This window comes from Athene cunicularia, assembly GCF_003259725.1.
Source record: "Athene cunicularia isolate RWA chromosome 2 unlocalized genomic scaffold, athCun1 chr2_part1, whole genome shotgun sequence".
NCBI lineage: Eukaryota > Metazoa > Chordata > Aves > Strigiformes > Strigidae > Athene > Athene cunicularia.
The window spans coordinates 22,117,917-22,137,781 of NW_020799095.1; the positions used below are offsets into that span (position 1 = coordinate 22,117,917).

At 35.2% G+C, this 19,865-nt stretch overlaps 1 protein-coding gene across 7 annotated transcripts in view; it reads left to right on the top strand.

Annotated features, from left to right (window-relative positions):
- Window positions 1-19,865, top strand: part of DGKB (diacylglycerol kinase beta) — a 358,512-nt gene that overhangs the window by 94,257 nt on the left and 244,390 nt on the right. For all 7 annotated transcript variants that reach the window (XM_026843216.1, XM_026843218.1, XM_026843219.1 and 4 more), the window contains 5 exons: window positions 268-408; window positions 6,369-6,418; window positions 7,721-7,795; window positions 8,316-8,435; window positions 18,716-18,833. In XM_026843216.1, coding sequence (XP_026699017.1) covers window positions 268-408; window positions 6,369-6,418; window positions 7,721-7,795; window positions 8,316-8,435; window positions 18,716-18,833 — 504 coding nt within the window. The remainder of the gene's footprint in view (window positions 1-267; window positions 409-6,368; window positions 6,419-7,720; window positions 7,796-8,315; window positions 8,436-18,715; window positions 18,834-19,865) is intronic.

A 19,865-nucleotide genomic window follows, 5' to 3' on the forward strand; every position in this document is an offset into this window, starting at 1 on the left:
TATATGTGCAATGACGACATTCCCATGATTGATTTAATTTAATAGTTTGCTTTAGCTGTACAATATTTTAAAACCCCACTATCATTTTAATTCTGCTTTTGCTGGATAAACTGTAAACATGAATTGTTTAAAACTTCAAGTTTATATTTAAATTAAGAAGTAATCTGAGATTCACATAAAATGAAGATGTAGGTATGCAAGAGTTGTGTTTTAATTTTCTGCTTATATCATATGTTAAGAGTAACAAAGGCTATGTGTTATTTCCAGGTCTGAGACTTAACAAAGGTACCTCTACATCCCGGCCTCCTACTCCTGCCAATTTACATTTACCAGACATGATCCAGCTGAAAGATATTGTTTGCTATTTGTCACTGCTAGAAAGAGGAAGACCTGAAGACAAGCTAGAATGTATGTTATGTTTTAAAGTTAATTTATATATATATATATATATATATATATTTTTTATTTTTTTTTTTTCAATAAGTCATAAAAAATACTGTTTCTAAATTTTCTGAGTTTAACACTCAGTTTTGAGTAGCTATGTTATAACAGTATGGTTGTAGGTGACCATTATTGCAGAAATTATCTTTTATTCTTGATAATACTAATTTGATGAGATTGTAATAAATTCTTTCTATCTACACACTCTAAGGTGGGGAGTAAGGATCATACATTCTGCAGTTAATCCCTTCTATGCTGTTGTGTCTTGATTGGTATCAGGTCTGAGGAAATCAAATGAAATATACTGAGGATGCTTAGAGATATAGAAGTGACGAATAATCTGTAGAAAAATAGCTAATTCAAACAAAGAATAGTTGTTAATATAGGCCATGGACTCTATAATGTAAGTGAATACAGAAATGCCAAGAATGATCCAAGTCTGCACCACTGTTGGGAATGAGTGTTTGACACTGGAAGTTAGAAATTACTTGATTTCTTTAATTGGGAGCTTGATTTATTAAAGTCCAACACCTCTACCTGTTCAAAACATAACTGAGATTTTTATCTGTGAATCAGAGCAAAAAAGAAACCATGTGTTTTCCCATTACAGAATTTTAGGAGCCAGTTTTCCCGATAAACAGTCATTTCAATCATATAGTCTTTACTGAGACCAAATATACTTTGATATACATAGCTAGTCTGTCTAAAAGAACTGTGGGATCAGGCTCTAATACTATATGGAAAGTAAATAGTATGGTAATAAATGCAAACAGGAGGCTGCTTCTGCCAGAATGAGAAATTCATTGCAAAGTTACATGACTGTATGTTGTTGAAGTATCTTGATGTTTCATTACCCATAGTTGACTTACAATGACAATTTTGTACTGTAAGATCACTGATACCTTTGCCTCAGCAAAGATTATAATGAGCTGTTCCCAAACTTGGTAATACCAGTTGGGTATCCTATGATTCAGTGAGGATGTATGTGTGAATGTGCATTCAGAACATAAGCCCAGGAAAACTGAGTTCCTAGGATTGAATTCAGTTTACAATATAACAATTGTTTCATGGTAACAAGTTACACAAGCCTTATCAGAGATCTGAAGAGCTCCATGCACAAACTATAGAATGAAGTGGAGATCAGTTGCCTCCCCTGGTGTCAAGCATTGGTACAATGAAAATGGTGAGAGACAGAGGAGCAGGTGATGATTTTAGTGTAGGGGATGCTCCATGAACTTCCTGCAACAGGAACTGCATAGACAAAGGGCTACGAATGATCTGTATGATTTAGGAGCAAGAGAGCCTGATCTGATAAATGTACAATACTTGCATGTTTTGTATATTCAAGATCATTCTCATTTTCTACATATAATTAAGAACATGGTTATTATTTAGGTTTATTTTCTACTTTGTCATACAGAGTTGAAATATACCATGTATTGTCACTTTTTAATGTCTAAATTTTAGCTTATACCGTACCATTAGTACGCAGAATTCCCTGTTGCTTTTAACTGAATTGTGCTTAAAATTGAATTGCCCTTATGTTGTAATTTAACCCTTTGTCTGAAATAATTTGATAGCAGTAGGTCCTGTGGCTGTAAGGTAAATTATAAATTAGTACCCCTGTAGTGAAAAAAGAAAGGATGTCTTACTCTGGAGTTGTCAATATTAATATTAACACTAATTTCAAATCATTATTTTTTTTTCTGTTGACAAAAACTGGAAACACTTTGAATGATAGCTGAGTGTTTGGAAAATTGATTAATGACAAGCAAAACATAGAAGCAGTGCTTTCAAATAACAGCCAATATAATCTCGAGGATTTTTAAAGATAAAATACACTAAGAAGAAATAATGGTTAGGGTTTGGGTCTATATGATCTATGGAATTTCGCAGATGTACCAATATTCCAGCAGATACATGGACACTCTAACCTCTTAACAGTGTATTTCTAGAGGTCTTAAGCACTGTGATGCTCACCTGTTTGGCATGTTCATCATATCTATCATTTATAAACTATATATGACCTGAATATATAGAGAATATCTCAAACATTCCTAGGAGAGATACATTGGAATAGTTTAAGTTCTTTTAAGGTCTTACTGCAAACAATTCAAGGTGTATCTATATTGTTAAATACCTTCATGCTCTGTGGCTGAACCTGTAGACTTGATCCATAGAAACCATTATCTGCTCTCCATGTTTTTTCACGTGCCAAGCTTTTCTTGCTGGTGTCCACACTGTAATTCTTGAACACGTAAGAAAGACCACTTCTAAATATGCAAAGGACTTCCTAAGAACAGTGGTGTTTTATAGCTCAGCTTTTCTTCTTTTATTGACCCCAACAGCAGAAGTTGATTTAGCTCACAATTCCATGAGGATTTGTCAGCACAATGCATTCCTCAATGTATATGTGTTTTTACCAGTAACCATGGATGCCAGACATGTATCTCTTGTGAAACTTGTATCTCTTTCAGAGAAATGCCAGGAGGCAGTATGGGGGGCATTAGACGTAAATGATGTCGAGAAAGCATATGACCTCCACAGGTACCATAGCTTTATGTGGTGGTTTGACCTTTGCTAAATGGCAGGTACCCACCAAGTCGCTCTATCACTTCCCCCCCTTCCCCCTTTTTTTCTCAAAAGGGCAAAGAGTGGAAAGAAAATAAGATAGGAAAAAAAACCAACCAACCCTTGTGGGTAAAACAAAAGCAGTTTTAATAAAAACACATTGAAGCAAAGGTCTGCGTGCAGAAGCAAAAAAAAAAAGAAGACAGATTTATTCTCTACTTCCCATTAACAGGCGATGTGGGACCTTCTCAGCAAGCAGGGCTCCGATACATGTAGGGGTTGCCTTGAAGGACCAAGGGTGACCCCACCCCCTTCCTCCTTTTTTCCCAGCTTTATACCTGAGCAGACGTCATATGGTCTGGAATATCCCTTTGGTCAGTTTGGGTCAGCTGTTTTGGTTGTGTCCCCTTTCAAAATCTTGCCCACCCTGTCCCACTGCAGGGGGAAATGTTGGAAAGAGCCTTGGTGTTGTGTAAGCACTACTCAGCAATAGCCACACCACCAGTGTGCTATCAACACCCTTCCAGGTCCCAACACAGAACACAGCGTCATGAGGGCTGCTATAGGGGAAAACCAATTCCGGCTCAGACCCAGTACACTTTACAAACACAGTATGCTTACAAGTGCTCAAAATTCTCTCCGCTATTCTGAACAGAAACTCCAAGAATTATGAGCTGTGGATTTTTTTGCCAATTTGTCTTATCAACACTCTCTCCAGGTTATTCTGTTTGGGTTTTTTTCATACCAAGAGAAGCATCAAGACTGCCACACTGTTCTTTTGTATTTTTTCAATAATATGGTTAGTTGTAGTCTCTATTTTTGCTATGCTCTGTAGCTCTTGGACATGCAGGCTTCTGTGGAGAGTGACAAGCCTTACAGTTTTCAAAGTATGCACACTGGTGAAAAGAGAAGGTGCATTTAGCACTTGTTTGTGCATATGTTTTTAAGAATAAGTTCCCCAGTTTCTTTGCAAAAGAAAATAAGTTTGAACTTCTGGAATTTCTGGGATGCCACCTTTTATCATAAGCAAGAATAGAAGTCCAAGGTTGCAGGTGAAAATATAGCAGGGCAGCAGCTGACCTCATCTTGGTAATTTTATTTTAATACATTTTAAATTATTTACATGTTATACAGTCTAGTAATAGAAGTTGAGTGGCCAGTCAATGCTATAAGATAAGGGGATGGGAAAAGAAATATGAAAGATTGACTTGGGGTCCATAGTTTGCATTAGAGTTTTTGTTCAGTTGTTTTTATAATTTTGCGTTGTTTTTTCGTAAATCAGCAAGAATATGAATATTTAGTAGGTTATGAATAGAAGAGAGATTGCATGCCTCACCAGGAGCATAGTTTTTCAGGCTCTAGCCAAGAGCACAGATTGAGCCTTTTCACTACCCAATACATATGTAATCGGAGAGACTTTGTTACAAAGGTGAAACAGTTATAATTATGTTAATGTCTGTTTTAAAATGACTGATTAGAACTACTGATTCATGTTAAAGGAGGAAAAAAAAGCTGTAAGCACTACTTGTCTGGAGTGGGTAAAGATCAGGGAGATGCTAAAACTTGCTTTCATGATAACTATAGAACATTCTTTCAACCAGTGCATTACAATCACAGAGGAGGAGGAAAGAGAACCAAATGATTTGAACTTTATCATGAGTGATTCAGTGATTCATCCCTATGGAAACTATGAATGCTTAATGGTACCTTTGCCAGATAACATTAGCTCTTGTGCTCTGAGCAGCTTTAGTAGAAGGCGTACTAGTAGCAGGGACAGTACCAATCTCTGGCAGATTTTAGCTTTAACTGTTGTTTTACACTGAAACATTTCTGCTATGTAATTCACAGGCAAAGAAATATATTTTTTATAGGTTTTCTTAGCCTGTAAGTAATGAATAATGGACCTTTGTAGCTTGAAACAATGTACTACAGTGTCTTCCATCTTGTATTACAGCTCTTAAGAGCACTATGATGTAGTGGCAAAATTTGCTGAAGTGATAGAGCAGATACACTATTTAACTTTTTTTCCTCATGGTTAGGTGAACAATTTGGGAATAAGATGGGGGATGTAAGGGAATAATACTAATCCATATAACAGTTAAGTATGTTTTGCTGCAAGTCAAAACCAGTCAAATTCTTCTTGAACTTTACTTTCTAATTGCTAAGAATTTCCTCTCACTTCTCATTATATTGTTTCCTGAAAACTGTGATAAGCTATTGAACTGTAGCAGCATTTGCTATGGATCCAATCTGGTGGGATTATTCACTGCTGAGTAGGTCATATGTTATGTTTCCAAACACATAAGAGTTAGCAAATTGCTTGGGTTTTGCTATCAGTCAAGGCATTACAGTGTCCTTGGACCACTTGTACATGGGCGCTCTTCTTACTCCTTAGAAAATGCTTCTAGGGGGGAAAAAATGAGCACTTCTGATGGTGATAGTGTATAGATTTCAGAGCTCTGACAAACTGTCCCAGAACACAGGAACAAAGAGTGAGGTATTTGTAGGCTTCTGGTTTTCATCGTTATCCTTTTAAAAGTATTCCTACTAAAGCTTCAGTCTTCTTTCTGCTCTGCAATCTCATGCTGTATATAATCAGCTGAGTTTATGTTTTGAAATATCTTGGAAATGGTGGACCTGCTCTTGTAGCTGTAATCAAGTAATGATATAAACTTGAAAATATATATTCTTTCTGGATATCATCAAAATGCAGCTATTCTTGTCTGGGTAGCTCCCCAAAATGTTAGGAATACATTTTCAAATTGATAAAAGCGTGTCTGGTCTTGGGAGGAGTCATGCTGACAGTCTGTGAGGAATGTTTATTGTTGGATTTAGCTGATTAGATACTTCAAATAATAATCTTCTGGTTCATTTAGTTGGTCAGAAAGCACTTGTGAAAAAATATCACTATTGAATAAGTGATAGCTGCAACCAAGGGAGTAGGATAACATTGTAAGTTAAGCAGATTTACCAACATTTGCCTGACTAATTTGTATGTTATCCTGTGTTTGGTGAGATGAAAGATAAGGGCCTTTTGGTGGTACTCATCATGGAATACAGATCATCTCTAGGAGGAACCAGAATTAAGTTCACAGACCAAGTTGGAGTGATTATGTGGAAATGTGCAATTGTGCTGTGCAATTGTAACTGTGGCAGGGTAGTCACTGAGTGAACTTCTCACATATTATGAAGTATGGGTCTACAGTTATTGTGATCATTAAAGGAAAATGCTAATGTTTGTCCTTTCTTTGAAACTCAAATTTGGTTGTTTTGTCTTTTGGTTTGGTTGTGGGTTTTTTTTAGGAAATAATGTTGTTACTATGTTTTCTGAGTTTCCTTCTCTGTTTCCTTTTTAGTTATGTTTCGCTTATATGACACAGATGGGAATGGATACCTGGATAGTTCGGTAATGTTATTCATGTATTTTAATGCATTGTAAGGGTATGTCATAATTGCATACCTATACAAAACTAAATTAATCCAAATCAACTTTATATTTATCTTGAATTAATAGAAGCAGTATAAACTGCAGTCGATAAAAATGCAACCATTTTGAAAGTAACTCGTGAGTTTTCCTTTAAGCTACTGCTTCTACAACTGTATAAATTTTCAAATGCTGACACTGCTGTTGTGCGGTCCTGTTCTATAGTCTTCTGATTTTTAATCATATTACTGTAGGGTACACATTAATATGATTCTTAAAATTCTAGTATGCTTCTGGGAGGTATATATGAAAACACCATTTGTAAAGTTTTAATCAAAAAGGTAAAGTGTGAGAGTCACGAAGTGGATGTATGTGGAGAGATAACAACATGGAAGTTCTGACATTAGGAACAGAGGAACAATATTAAAGACAAAATTTTGAGGAGCAGCCCTGCTAAATGTTTGAAGGAAAATCAGAGATAGAGCAATCATTTAAAATATGTAACTATTTTTTTTTTCTGTTAGCTAACAGAAATAAGTATTTTATTGGCAGCTTTCTTTTTTCTTTTTATTTTTCCTTCCTTCTTTTGTATCTGCCTGAAGACAGCATAGAGTGAATTGGTAAAGAGGATGAGGTCATTCCCATAAGTAACAGGGGAATAGGGAAGCTAAGTTATAGAGAGGTATAAAGTAAATACTGTATCATAATTTTAGACAATACAAAATATGAATAACTAGTGCATAATAATACACATGAGAATTCAGAATGGTTCTAGGTAAAGATTTGAGCATGTTTACAAAACAAATTGTATATATGAATATTAAAGATCATTAGTGATATGTGATCAAGGGAAATTATAACACTATGATGGTAAGAAAATATTTCTGTATTAGCCATCCACTTTATGCCTTGTTTCCATTAGAAAGTTCAAAAAAATATTTTGTTAGAGTGCTGGAATTTAAAGGACCTTACATAATTATATCGCAGGGTGGACTTCAGATCATGAAACCAATGCTCAAATGATGAACTAGGAAGGAAGAATCTATTACTACTTTCAACCCAGAGGCTGTCCTTTGGTTGTGGGGTTGTATTTCACCTTGCTGCATGCTTTGTGGTCCATGCCTGATGTTTTGCTAGTGAAGTGGATTCGCCAAAGAGTGGACAGCTTCCAGTGTAAAGGACATTTCATTAGGAACAGTGTCACTGAATGCAATGTTTGAATTACAAGTTGTTGTTTTTATAATATTGCATTAAATATGGTAATTCTTTTTTGTTTATATGTAGGAGCTAGAAAATATCATTGCTCAAATGATGCATGTTGCAGAATACCTTGAATGGGATATTACTGAGCTGAGTCCAGTAAGTACCCATTTTATTAAGTTTTTAATGTTGCTAGAGATAGTGTTTAATCATTTTGTGATACTTCATGTCAACATGTGATTCTATAGTGATAAGACAGAAATAATAATAGTCTGTGCTTCAATTTGACACTGACAATTAGCACTTTTATGAGTCTCTTTCTGATTAAATCTGATCTGTGAAACATTCTTGCTATAGTTTAAGGCTTTTCTTCAGTGCATGCAATAATTAACATTTATAAAACTAGTGGTTTGTCTCTGAAAATTTCTTATTTGTATTGTACATAGTAAGTACACAAAGGGACACAACTTGGTTTGGGAACTTCACATGATAATAAAATGTAAATAGGAATATGAGACTTCATTTTCTGAAGTGTCAGTACTAATTTTACTACAGGTGCCATACAGATAATATTTTCCTTTTTGCATGTGGATGAGGAAATTTGAGATCTTCACATGTTCTAATAAGATGTTGTTATGTTAGAATATGGAATTTATGAGATTTTTGTTAAACTGTATAGATCCTTCATGAAATGATGGAAGAAATTGACTATGATCATGATGGCACTGTTTCCCTAGAAGAATGGATTCAAGGAGGAATGACAACAATCCCACTTTTGGTTCTCCTTGGGTTAGAGAATGTAAGTCTTAACATAAGAGTGTCAAGTTTCTGCTTCCATGTCAGCTGTGGCCCTCAGTTAGTTTCTCTGTGGCCTGTATGAAGAATGACTTTTCTTTTCTTTACTATGGCTGAATGACATGCAAAGAACAGAAGTGTGTCTTCAAATCCAGAGATTCATTAACTTATTTGAAACAACACCAAATGAACCAGCTCTGGAGCTTGAAGCTGTAAAAAGCTGATTAATTTCTCCTATTAACAGTATGTTGGTAATTCCTAGCTGCAGTAGTATCTGTTAAGAATGTTTTAATGCCCATGTATATGTTACAGCTGACTTGGAGCAGTGTCTATAGGCTTCTCAGCATGGTGCTGTGTTGTGTGGCCTAACTAACCATACTGAGTCACAGAGCAGTCTAGGTTGGAAACATCTTCTGGAGATCATCTTGTCCTGCCTCTTACTAAAGGGAGGACCACAAATTAAGTTATCTGGGGCCATGTCAAGCCCAGTCCTGAATAATTCCAGTGAGATGGATTTCAACAATTCTGTGGGCAACCTTTCCCAGTATTAGTTGTTTTCAAGGGAAAGAGCTTTTTTCTTATGCGCAGATGGAATTTCTTCTGCAGCAATTATTGCCCATTGGCTCTTGTCCTGTCATGATACATCCCTAAGAAGATAGTTCTTCCATCTCTGTAACTGCCTTAATAAACTATACTAAGTAGCAATATCTAAGCGAACACTTACACCAAAGGATAGAATGCAATGAAAGAAGAGCTTGTTCTGTACATTTACAGCTTCATGCTAAAGATAAGACAGATGTAATATGATCAATTTTTATACCAGTTCAGCACATCTGTTTTAAAATGGGCATGTTGCCAGTGCCACCTGCTGTCCTGTATTTGAGCTAATTTTGAGCACATATATCTTAGCGTATATTTCAAATGCTCTTCTGTTTTTTGAGATAAAACATTTTAATTTATTTTTTTTCTGAAATCTTTTTCAGACATTGAGGTGAAATTGAATAATACTTACTTTCCACATATACTGCTGTGGCCTGAACTAAACTTAGACTGCTGTAGTTGCTCTACGTTATTTTATTTGCACAAGAATGGTCACACTGACACTTTCCATAGGGAAATATGCAACAAAAGAATGTGTTTAGCAGAAGATCTAAAATTCTTGCAAAATCTTACTAATCAAATTACCAGGTAAATACCTGAATTGAGGATAACTTTCAGTACATTTGGATCACTGTAAATACTGATTACCTGATTCTGTATGTGTGACTGAGTAGCAAAAATGTTAAATTACTTCCCTGTCATCAAACAGCAGATCTTTGTCAGGCTGAATTCCATTATTTCCACAGAATTACTCTAAACAAAGGGCAGCAAATTCTCTCAAGCAATCAGTATAGCAGATAACGTACTCATTTTCAGCAGAGATTTTTCATTTCTGACAGGTAGTGTAGAAGTTCTGGGAGTATTTTTCAGTGCCTACACTTCATTCTTTCTAAATTTAAGACTCCTTAAATTCCGTGATAAATTAATGCAGATCCTTCTGCAGAGGTTTATTTTCATATTAAAGCAAAAGCTATTAGAAGCTATGTGAATGTATGTTATCAGACATTTTATCCTTTTGAGTATTTTTATTAGTTTTTTTTTTTTAATCTTGCTGTGCATAGCTTTACTGTGGAAATAAAAATACATAAACAGTGATCAAAATCTTTTAGCATGTCAGCATGGGTCAGTGTTTCTGTCGTCAGTGTTCCTAATACTTTGTGTTGAAGAGAGATAAATATACAGTTGTCAAAAAATACTGTAATGGCTTGCAAAATATCTTTTTGATCAATAAGCATAGTTTTATTATTTTTAAGTTGGATTAAAATGGATGGGGTGTCTCTTAATATTATTTTAACATTTTACTGTGAATGAAGACCATTACCTACAGAAGTACAAGCTGAATTGCTAGTCATTTGCTAATCATTTACTAGGAAATAATGCCATCCTCTAAAAAAAGGGTTCCCATTTTTCTTTTTATGTTTAAAACTGTTCTTGATTTCTTAAAACATTCACATAATATGTAGAGAAAAGCCAGATTTTTGACTTTTCCATCAAACCAACAAAAGTTACTACTTCTGTTTGTACATAGTTTCAAATGATCAAATTTAAGTGTATTTTAGGACATTGAAAATTTAAATCAAGAAAGTTAAAACTCTGATGCCTTGTTCATCATTATTTTGTGTTAACTGATACATGATTTTGATGGTTTTACATATTTACATACCTAATATATTACCCATGCTCTTCATTCCAGTGCATCATTCCTATTAGTGGAATGCTGTTGTCTATTTTTACATGCTGTTGTTAGATTTTGCAAACCCAGCTTCCCAGGACTCTGCTTTTTGGCTGTCTTTCTCAAATCTCCCTTTAGTTATGATAATGAAAAGTAAGAAAAGAGTCTTTTGGACTCAGTAGTCAAGTAATAAAGTGCTGATATCTTAAAATTTTCCACAGGCTATGTGAAAATAAAGGGCATAACCTACTGGCTTATGATGCTTAGACATGTCCAGGGAGTCTTCATATGTTGAAAAAAAAATAAAATAAATAAAAGCCCCCAAACCAACCAAACAATTCTCTTACCTTCTTTTAACTTTAGCCAACTGCACTTTAGCTCGATGCTGAACTCAGGCAATGATGAAATTTTAAATCCGAAAGATCAATTTTAGAGTTTGTCCACTATGATAGTGGCAAAAAATTGTCACTGAGGTTTAAAAAACTTTTGATACCAGTGAAATTTTTAATTTGTTTTGGGTTGTGGTCCATTAACTTACTGTAATATGCTTAACTCTGGTATGGAGCTTGTACAAACAATACAAGAGTCTCATCTGGTGTAATTTGTTATGCTAATATCAGTGAAGCTATGATAATTCATTTCAGATGAATATTTGTCATAGTACCTTCAGATTTCAGCTACTTTATACTTTAGTTTCCTTTAAGAGCTATGTAAAAAGGTCAGATACATAAAAGTTTTATCTTAGACTTTCAATGTTTTTATTACATACTATATTAGATGCTTTAGTTACAATAATAGAAAAAAAAATAAAAAAAACATTTAAGTGAAATATGAAAATATTTTTTTTAAGTGTTTATAAACAATGGGATTGAAAAAACTTGCTCACACACAGGTTTGTGATCTTGACCTCTGACTTCATCAGTAATACCCTTCTGAAACAGACAGGAATATTAGGTTGTTACTATAAATGTTAGCCAGCCGACTGTTGCCAAATTAAAAGAAGTAACAAGGAAATCTGCCTGACTTTCCTTCTAATTTCTCCCTCTCTCTCTGCCCCCCCCCATCCTTTTTCCAGACTTTCATGCAACTTCTGGTGCCCTCTCAAATCTAGTTGAGTTAAATAAGTTTAAAAGTTGCCGAAGCAGTTTAGAGTAATGTAAATAAAGCAACAAAAAGCATTTAAAAAGTCTAATTTCTCTAGGAAATCAACCTAATTATCCAGTTGATTTTGTCTTACTGTGTTTTATGCTTTCTATTTTCTCCTAAAACTTGAGTTTAGAGTTGCTGAAAAGGTAGAGTTTAGACTTTTATCTCTGGGAATGTTCCAGGATAGAAACAATGTATTCTTATTTTGGTGCTTTACAAGGCAATTGGTGTGCTAAGCAAACAGTTTCAGTGTAAGATAAGGAATTTAAATAAGAACTTAATTAGTTCTTGTTCTTTAGGAGTGCTGTGATATTGTTTGGAAATTTGTCTTGCAAGAAAACACCTTTCAGTTGTATACCTGGAGGACTATACTTTTTCCACTTACAGACTGAATGCATTCTGTACTGCACCTGCTGAAATCTTTGTCTTTAAGATCCATAATTCTTACTCTGAGGTTTACTTGTGCCAGGTTCATGGAAGTTATTCCAAGAAATTATTTTATGAAAAGTGAGAATTCAAGGGGGGGAAAAAAAAAAAAATGTAACTAGAGGAAATTGTTATTTATGTATTTATGTGGTGCAATTTGTAAAAGTAAAGGTGCAAGGTAGAGGTTTTTTTTTTTCTGTCACATTTCAGTCTGCAGTTTTCACAGTCCTCATCAACTTTCCAAATTTATTTTTGCTTCTTAAAACAATAGTTTGTGTCCCATCCAAACACAGATTGGACAGAGATGTCCCTGCATTACTCCTTCTGGTTGATAATTGCACTTTTGGGAAGTGGCCTATTGCATACTAGAGACCACTGGGCTATTTATTCTCCTCCTTCACAGTAGAAACTTTGAAGTTTCTGATTATTTTTTTTTCCCCATTTTGCATTAATTTAAGTAGATTAGCGTTGTCAGTGAAGTTTGAGAGTTACTCCATTGACTCTCAGAGCATTGCTTAAAATGTCCTTTGTAATCTGAGCACAAAAAGTCACTTAATGACGGTTTGCCTCTAAGGATTTTTGTCAGCCATGAACATATAGTACACTGCTCTTCTCTAGGAGTTCATCACTTGTGCAATGTTATTCCACCCTGTTCTGATAAAAGCACTTGATTTCTCAAGTAATTCCATGCCAAATATTTTGGTCTCACTTCTCTTGTAATGGATCATTACTGCCACCTCCGCCAGTGATTGCACAAAAAGTAGGTATAAACTGCAAGTTCACAAGTGTAGTGTGTAAAAAAAAAAAAAAATAAAATCCCACGTGTTCGGAGTGGAAAAGTGGTTTTTTTTTTCCCGCTTCACTGGCCACTAGATGTCACAGTTGCACTGTGTCTGGTACTATATAGTTGCTGAAAGCTGCCTTAAAGTCAGAGAGAAATTGAACAGTAGATGCTTTGTGAAGTCATCAATAATCTGAAACCGGGCCACTATGTCTTCTTTTAAGTCACTAGTTGTAATTTTCAACCCATTTCACCTTTCAAATTAAGGTAAATCTCAATGGAACAAACACATTTGTGTTGAAGTATGACTATACTTCAGTTAAATCAGAAGAAAATACTCTTACAATTTCATGTTGAATCCTCAAGTATCAAATACTATGCCTATTACACTCAAAGAATTTAAAGGCTAACTCCTTTTTTAACCTTTTTGATTAAATATGGGATGGAATACTTGAGTGTGAATCCACACTTTGGAAATACTGATTCTTATATTGTATATTACTTTATTGTTGGCTTACTTTTTGAGCTCTGAGTATGTGAAAGCAGAACCAAACTGGGGACTTGCAAACATTTTCAAGTCTGGTGTGGGATCTGTTGCACCATGAGGAGTGCTTCTTGGGCTGAAGTCTGAAATGACTGTTCAGTACCTAGGCAGTTTTGTAGCATTGTATTTCTTTCATTCAGGAAGGAATGAGGGCAATCTGGCCTTTTGTTTTCCCAGTGAAATTTTAAGAAGTCCTGTCTGAAGTCTGGCACGTGTGTTTTCTAAGAGGCTGAAGTGCCAATATGCTGGTTCCGTATATACAGAGGGCAAAACCAAACGCCTGCTAGAAGAAGCTGTAGCTTACCTTTGTAGCAGCTCCTTACCAGCTGGGAATTTTCACCCCAAGTGATAATGGGAGCTATTTTACCCGTATCATTTCACAGCGTTGCCAGCAGAGGGGGTAATGTTAATGCTTCGTGAAACTTCACAGCAAGGAGCCGATAAAAAAGCGCACCTCTTTTTTTGACAGTGCTGTCTGCTTTGATGCTGTGCTACTCCCAGTTATTTGCAGGAAGTTTGCAAATGTCTTTTCTTACTACACTCCTGCTTTTTCTTTTACCTGTAAGTTTTTAAAAGCCCAGAAGAAGTTAGGAGTAACTCTAACCTGTTCTGTGTATAAGGTGTAAAAAAAAAAAAAGGTATTTAACGGAGGTATAAAAATCTACCATTATTTAAAATGTCATTTATGCAGCATTTCAGTCTCTGCAGATGACAGGTGACTACCAAAGTAGGGACATGGAAACTCTGTAGTGTGGCTAATTATGACACTTGTTTATACAAATTAATTGCCCCTCCTGTGCTCCCTTTTCTATACTGTCATTTTCTCATGTACATATTAATGCTTAAGCATTTCTGGATGATAGGGATAGTACACTGGTAAGTGTGTGGATGAAGGCTGGGGAATTGGGTTTTTTGTGGTTTTTTTTCTCCCCTGCCCTTTCTCAAGCACAGACACACAGACACACACAAAATATCTCAGAAGGTAGAAGTGAGGAGCCTTACCAAATAACATGTGTCTCGAATGAGGTTACTCCCTCTCCAGCTGAATCAGAACAGATTTAGAACCCCAGTTCTCCAAACCAAACTGAACAAAACCAAACCTGACATGAATTCTTTGCTGAGAGTCAGCAAAGAAACGTAGAACTTAACTGCATTTGTATTAGAAGGACATGCTGCAGGGTGTAATGGACATTTTTCTCACCTTCCCACTGAGTGAACAATACCCAAAGATCAGTCATAAAAATGTCTTCAAGTCATGTAAATATTTTTAAAACAAATGAAAACAAAGTAACACTGGGCAGTGAAAGAATAACTTAGCAGACTTGCTAACATCCTTCTCCCTTGGTTGCTTGTTGCTGACTGTTCTCATAGAAAAGACTGAGCATGCTGGTATTTCAGACACTATATAGCTATTGTAAAAGGGGATACTTGCTAGGATGAAAATACATCAGTGATTTCATTATCTTTTTTAAGTCTCAGAATCTTGAGTTTTGTGCTTGAAACCCTAAGATCTCTTTGGCTATATTTACAAATATCTAAAAAGCTGAAGTAAGTTAATATTAAACCAGATTAGGGATGTGTAGCTAAATTCTGTGACTGCATAAAATTTTCCACTAAGGCTAGCGCTTTCATGGTTGACTTGCTTTTTAAGGTCAGGTCCTTCTGGCAATCTAATCCATGGTAGAAGGGTCAGGACCATAAGTTAAGAGAACCGTTGTTAGCAAAATAAATGTTACTATTGTCATTATGTGCTAAAGTCTGCATATGGCATATGGAGGCTTCATTTTCAGCGATGTATAATGAAGTGAGAAAGAGATTTTTACTGTACCTGCCCTGCTTTGAGATCATCTTAATGACTGTTTGTTTTTAAACTCTTTCTCAGGATATGGAAGCAAAATGAGTGACTGTTAGTAAATGCACTGATGTGTCAGAATTGTGGATTTTATTCATACTTAAAGACTTGCATTGAAGGGGCTTTGTTTCACATTATGTCTTTTTTTTTTTTTTTTTGAAGTGTTTTAAAAAGTTATGTGCATGCATAATCATACACAGCACTTTATTGCTTATTTTTGGCAGTGCACAAGAGCAAAAATTTAATTTGCTATTTTCCAAAAGTGCATTGTGTTTATGTAATGGATTTGCATCAGTTGCAGTCTGTAACACAGCTAAGTGTTTTAATTGGCAGAACACCCACATCAAGACTTGTTTGTTTTTCTGATAAGGAAAATGCCAGCTAAGTTAGTCCATATGTTCTGTTCAAATAAGAAGCGACATATTCACATGTAATGGCCATTCTTTAAAAATAAAATTAAAATGAAAAAGTAACACAAAACTAATGTGGAAGAGGGGCAAGTTTATGTATATTATGATTTTTTGTTAATTTTCAGAAATACCAAATATTTTGCTAAGGAATACCGGTCAGCTTGCATTTTAAATGCTTGTGGTTTATGACTGTATCTGTTCATGACCTGAGTAATGTTAAAATGGACGTGTGCATTGTTTACTGTTTCTTGTCAGAAGAATTTACATAGTCTTTATTGTCTAGTGAATAATTGTCTACTTTCAAAAGACTTGAAACTCACATGCTATATTGTAGTTTAACAATACTTTAAAAATGTGTGGAATGTGTTATTAAGATGGAAAGAAAAACAGAAGTTACAAGCACTCCATTTAATGAAATACATCCTCTTCAGCTGCCAGTCATGAAGGAGCTTGACAGGCTTCTAGTGCTCCACAGCTGCAGAATCTATTTCTGCTTCTTCAGGGGAAATTGGAAAACTTCAACACTCTTTGCCAGCCCGAGAATCCCACGTTAGGCATCTGCTCTGCTCTTTCTGCAGAAAGGGGACCCTGACATTGCCCAACTGTCAGAGATGGCATTTGAACTCCTCTGATAATATCGGGGGAATTCCACTGATCCTGATATCTCAATAGAGAAAAAGTATTCCCGCTGACTTCATTTTGCTTTTAGCTAATTTGTAAGAATTATTCAAAGTTGTGTTCTGGCTAGGACCTGACTTTGAACCAAACATTCCTAATCTCTTGGAGTGCTTATTTTCCTTCAGGATTTTTCTTTCCCCCACAAGGATAAAATAGTCTTCATCATCTATGACTTGTTAACAGCTAGCTCTTAGAATAGAGCAATATTCATTTGTAAGGGCATAACTCATGCGGTATATGCTAGTATAGGACAAAACCAGATTCATATTAAAATTTATGTCCACTGACTTACCTTGACTGTCCTTATCAGTGAAAACCATCATATTATTGATCTCATCAGGAATATTGTATATACATGATGTCAAGTACTAGTAGTAGTGTGTTGTCAGAAACTGGATGAAAACCAGCTATTGATGTGGCTTCTGAGGACCAGAGGTTGATATGGCTTCCTTTAGCTATGTGACAGTTTCTTTTTTGTAATGAAATGACCAACCAGACTAATAAACAATGACGCGTGGAAACAAACTCTACAACTGAGAGTGAGTTATAAAGCAGGTATGTTTATGCCGGCTGGGGTGCAAGGCGATTTCTGCACAAAGCTTGCACACCGTCTCTGGCAAGTAACCAAATATTTATTACACCAAAGCATACATATTCATTAGAAAGGGACGGGTTATTACAATTAGTTCGGGGAATAGGTGTGATTATTATAATTATTCAAGGGGAGAAGTGTGTGGTCTTCTTCACAGTATCCGCTCTTTCCAGGGCATGCGCTGTTAAGCAAAGTCCAGGTGTCTTCTTCGGCAAGATCATCCTCCCTAGGTAGCATCTCTGAGTCCTTTTGTTCAAGTTTAAGTTTGCCTAAGTGCCCATTCGGGCTTTGAATAGGTGCCCATTGAGGGCTTTGATTCTGCTATTGGTGAGTTGTCTTTTTAATTCATACCCTCGGACTACCTTCTACTTTCTTATCATAGCCAGTCTCCAAACTATCTGGTAAACTACACTGAATCCACAAAAAGTCTGGACAAGCAGGATTCTTAGACAACGTTTAGAAATGAACGTAATGTTGCTATAAGTAAATAATTTGCAAGGAAAGTGGTCATTTCTCTCTATTAACAATGAGGTATCAAACTACTGCAGCTCATTTCAAACTGATAGACATTAACGTCCTTTGTTCCATTGGATGTTATATTTGTTAAAAAATAAATAAATTTTTTTTAAAAAAAGGGATACTGCATTATGTTAATAGTAATTTTTTTAAAGCAAAATCTCTGATGACTGAAAAAAGATAAAAGTCTGATAACCACACTTGCCAAGAAACCAAATGCACATCATTTTAAAAACCTTCTAATAACGGTGAAGTCTCAGAATGATTCCATTAAGAAGGAAGAGGATAATCGTTCAACTGAAATCTTACTTTCATAAATGTAAATGATTTTATAATAATTTAGTTGTATGCATAAGTGACAGTGGGCCCCTGAGTTTTAAGTGCCGATCAGTTGATCAGTCTATTCATGCAAGATTTGAGTATAGTGCTACAGATAACTGAAAAACATGGCCTTATATGTAAGGGATTCAATTTTTGGAGAAGAGGTCCAGGATGTAAATCTCACCATTAAATACTTGCTTTTTGACAGACTATCGGCAGTAGATTAATATAAATTAAATCTGGCAATAGGTATTATTTTGGTGTGGTTAGATTTCCCACTTCACATAAATTGATACTTGTCACTAATTCTAAGGGTCATTAAGAACATCTCTGTAGTTTTAAAAAATCCTTACTATTGTTTGTTTTGGGGAGTTTTACCATCTAACCTGCAGCACCTTTATGTTTAGAATTAGTCTAGAACAAATTTTGGTTAGTTTTAATAGTAGTTGTAATTTAATATCGGCCTAGATTTATTGCTAACATTTCATTATGGTGGTGACAGCAGCTTAGTGTTTTTTTCTGAGTCGTTTTTGAAATACATGGATGTCTATGAACTTCTGAAGAATTTTTTATTATATCATTGCCTGTGTATTTAGAACGATTATACTGTGATCTGGTGCAGAGGATTAAATGAAGTAACAGCTTGTCTTTTACGTTCTTGAGTCAATTTCCAATTTTTATTGGCACTTATATATTTCATTGTTTATTTTATTAAGTGAAATCTGTTTCTTTTATGTCCTGTGCAGAATGTGAAAGATGATGGGCAGCATGTATGGAGACTGAAACACTTTAACAAGCCCGCCTACTGCAATCTTTGTTTGAACATGCTAATCGGAGTAGGCAAGCAAGGTCTCTGCTGTTCTTGTGAGTATAAGCATTTCAGTGTTCATTTGCATACATGTCTATTCCTAGAAATGTGCTCGCTGCATAACAAAGAACTAGTAGCTTCCCAGTGCAAAACCATGCCAACACAATGGTGTCTCCCCCACTGCCTTCTATGCCTGAGTGCTCAAGATTCCGTTTTTATTTTTTCAGGATATTGGGCTTTCAGTGCTGTTGTTTGAGGGAGTTTTCTATATTAAAATAGCTCTCAGTGTTAATTCCCTTTGGCGTTTGCCTCTTTTTTTTTTTTTAAATTTTTTCTTTTCTCTTAGCAAGTGCCATGTTTAAGTTTGAATCTTTTATTTTTGTTATTCCTCTTTTGCATTTATTAATAATTATTAATATTCTTTAATAAGTATCAACTTGATTAGCATTTAAGTGCCATATTGTTTATTCAGATTTTGCACAGAATTCTTTTTTTGTTAATTGTGAAGGTCAAAATCCCAGTTTCCTGGAAATTAAGTTTCTGTAAGGCTTCTGAAGTTCTCTGTGTTTACTTGGTTTGTAATCATGTATCTTAGTCTTGCCATCCTTTACCATATTAATTGATCATAGATTTTAAGGCAAAGGAACACAGAACAACTACTGCATCTAATTTGACCTTCATTAGACTTACTAGATGCAGTTACTAAAGTTAAATTCCTTGAGTTATATCTGTGTATCTCCTAGTAAATCTGTGTTTGACCAGCTCATAACCTGTATCTTGAGAAACCAAATGTTGCCAATAGATGCCTCATCTCTAAATGTTTCAAGAGATGGATGATCCATATCTTTCTCTTGTGGTGTGTTCTAATGTTTAATCATCTTTTTTTAAGACTTATTTTCTGATCTGAATATGTTTGATAGACAGTTCCAATGATTGGTTCATGTTATGCCCTGCTCCATTAGATTAATGAGATCTTTAGTACCCACTGTATTCTTCTCATGATGGTATCAAGTCACATTTTGTTGGGTTTTTTTTATAAATTAATCAGTTTCTTAGTGTAACTTACTTTCTCCATTTTTGGTATGAAA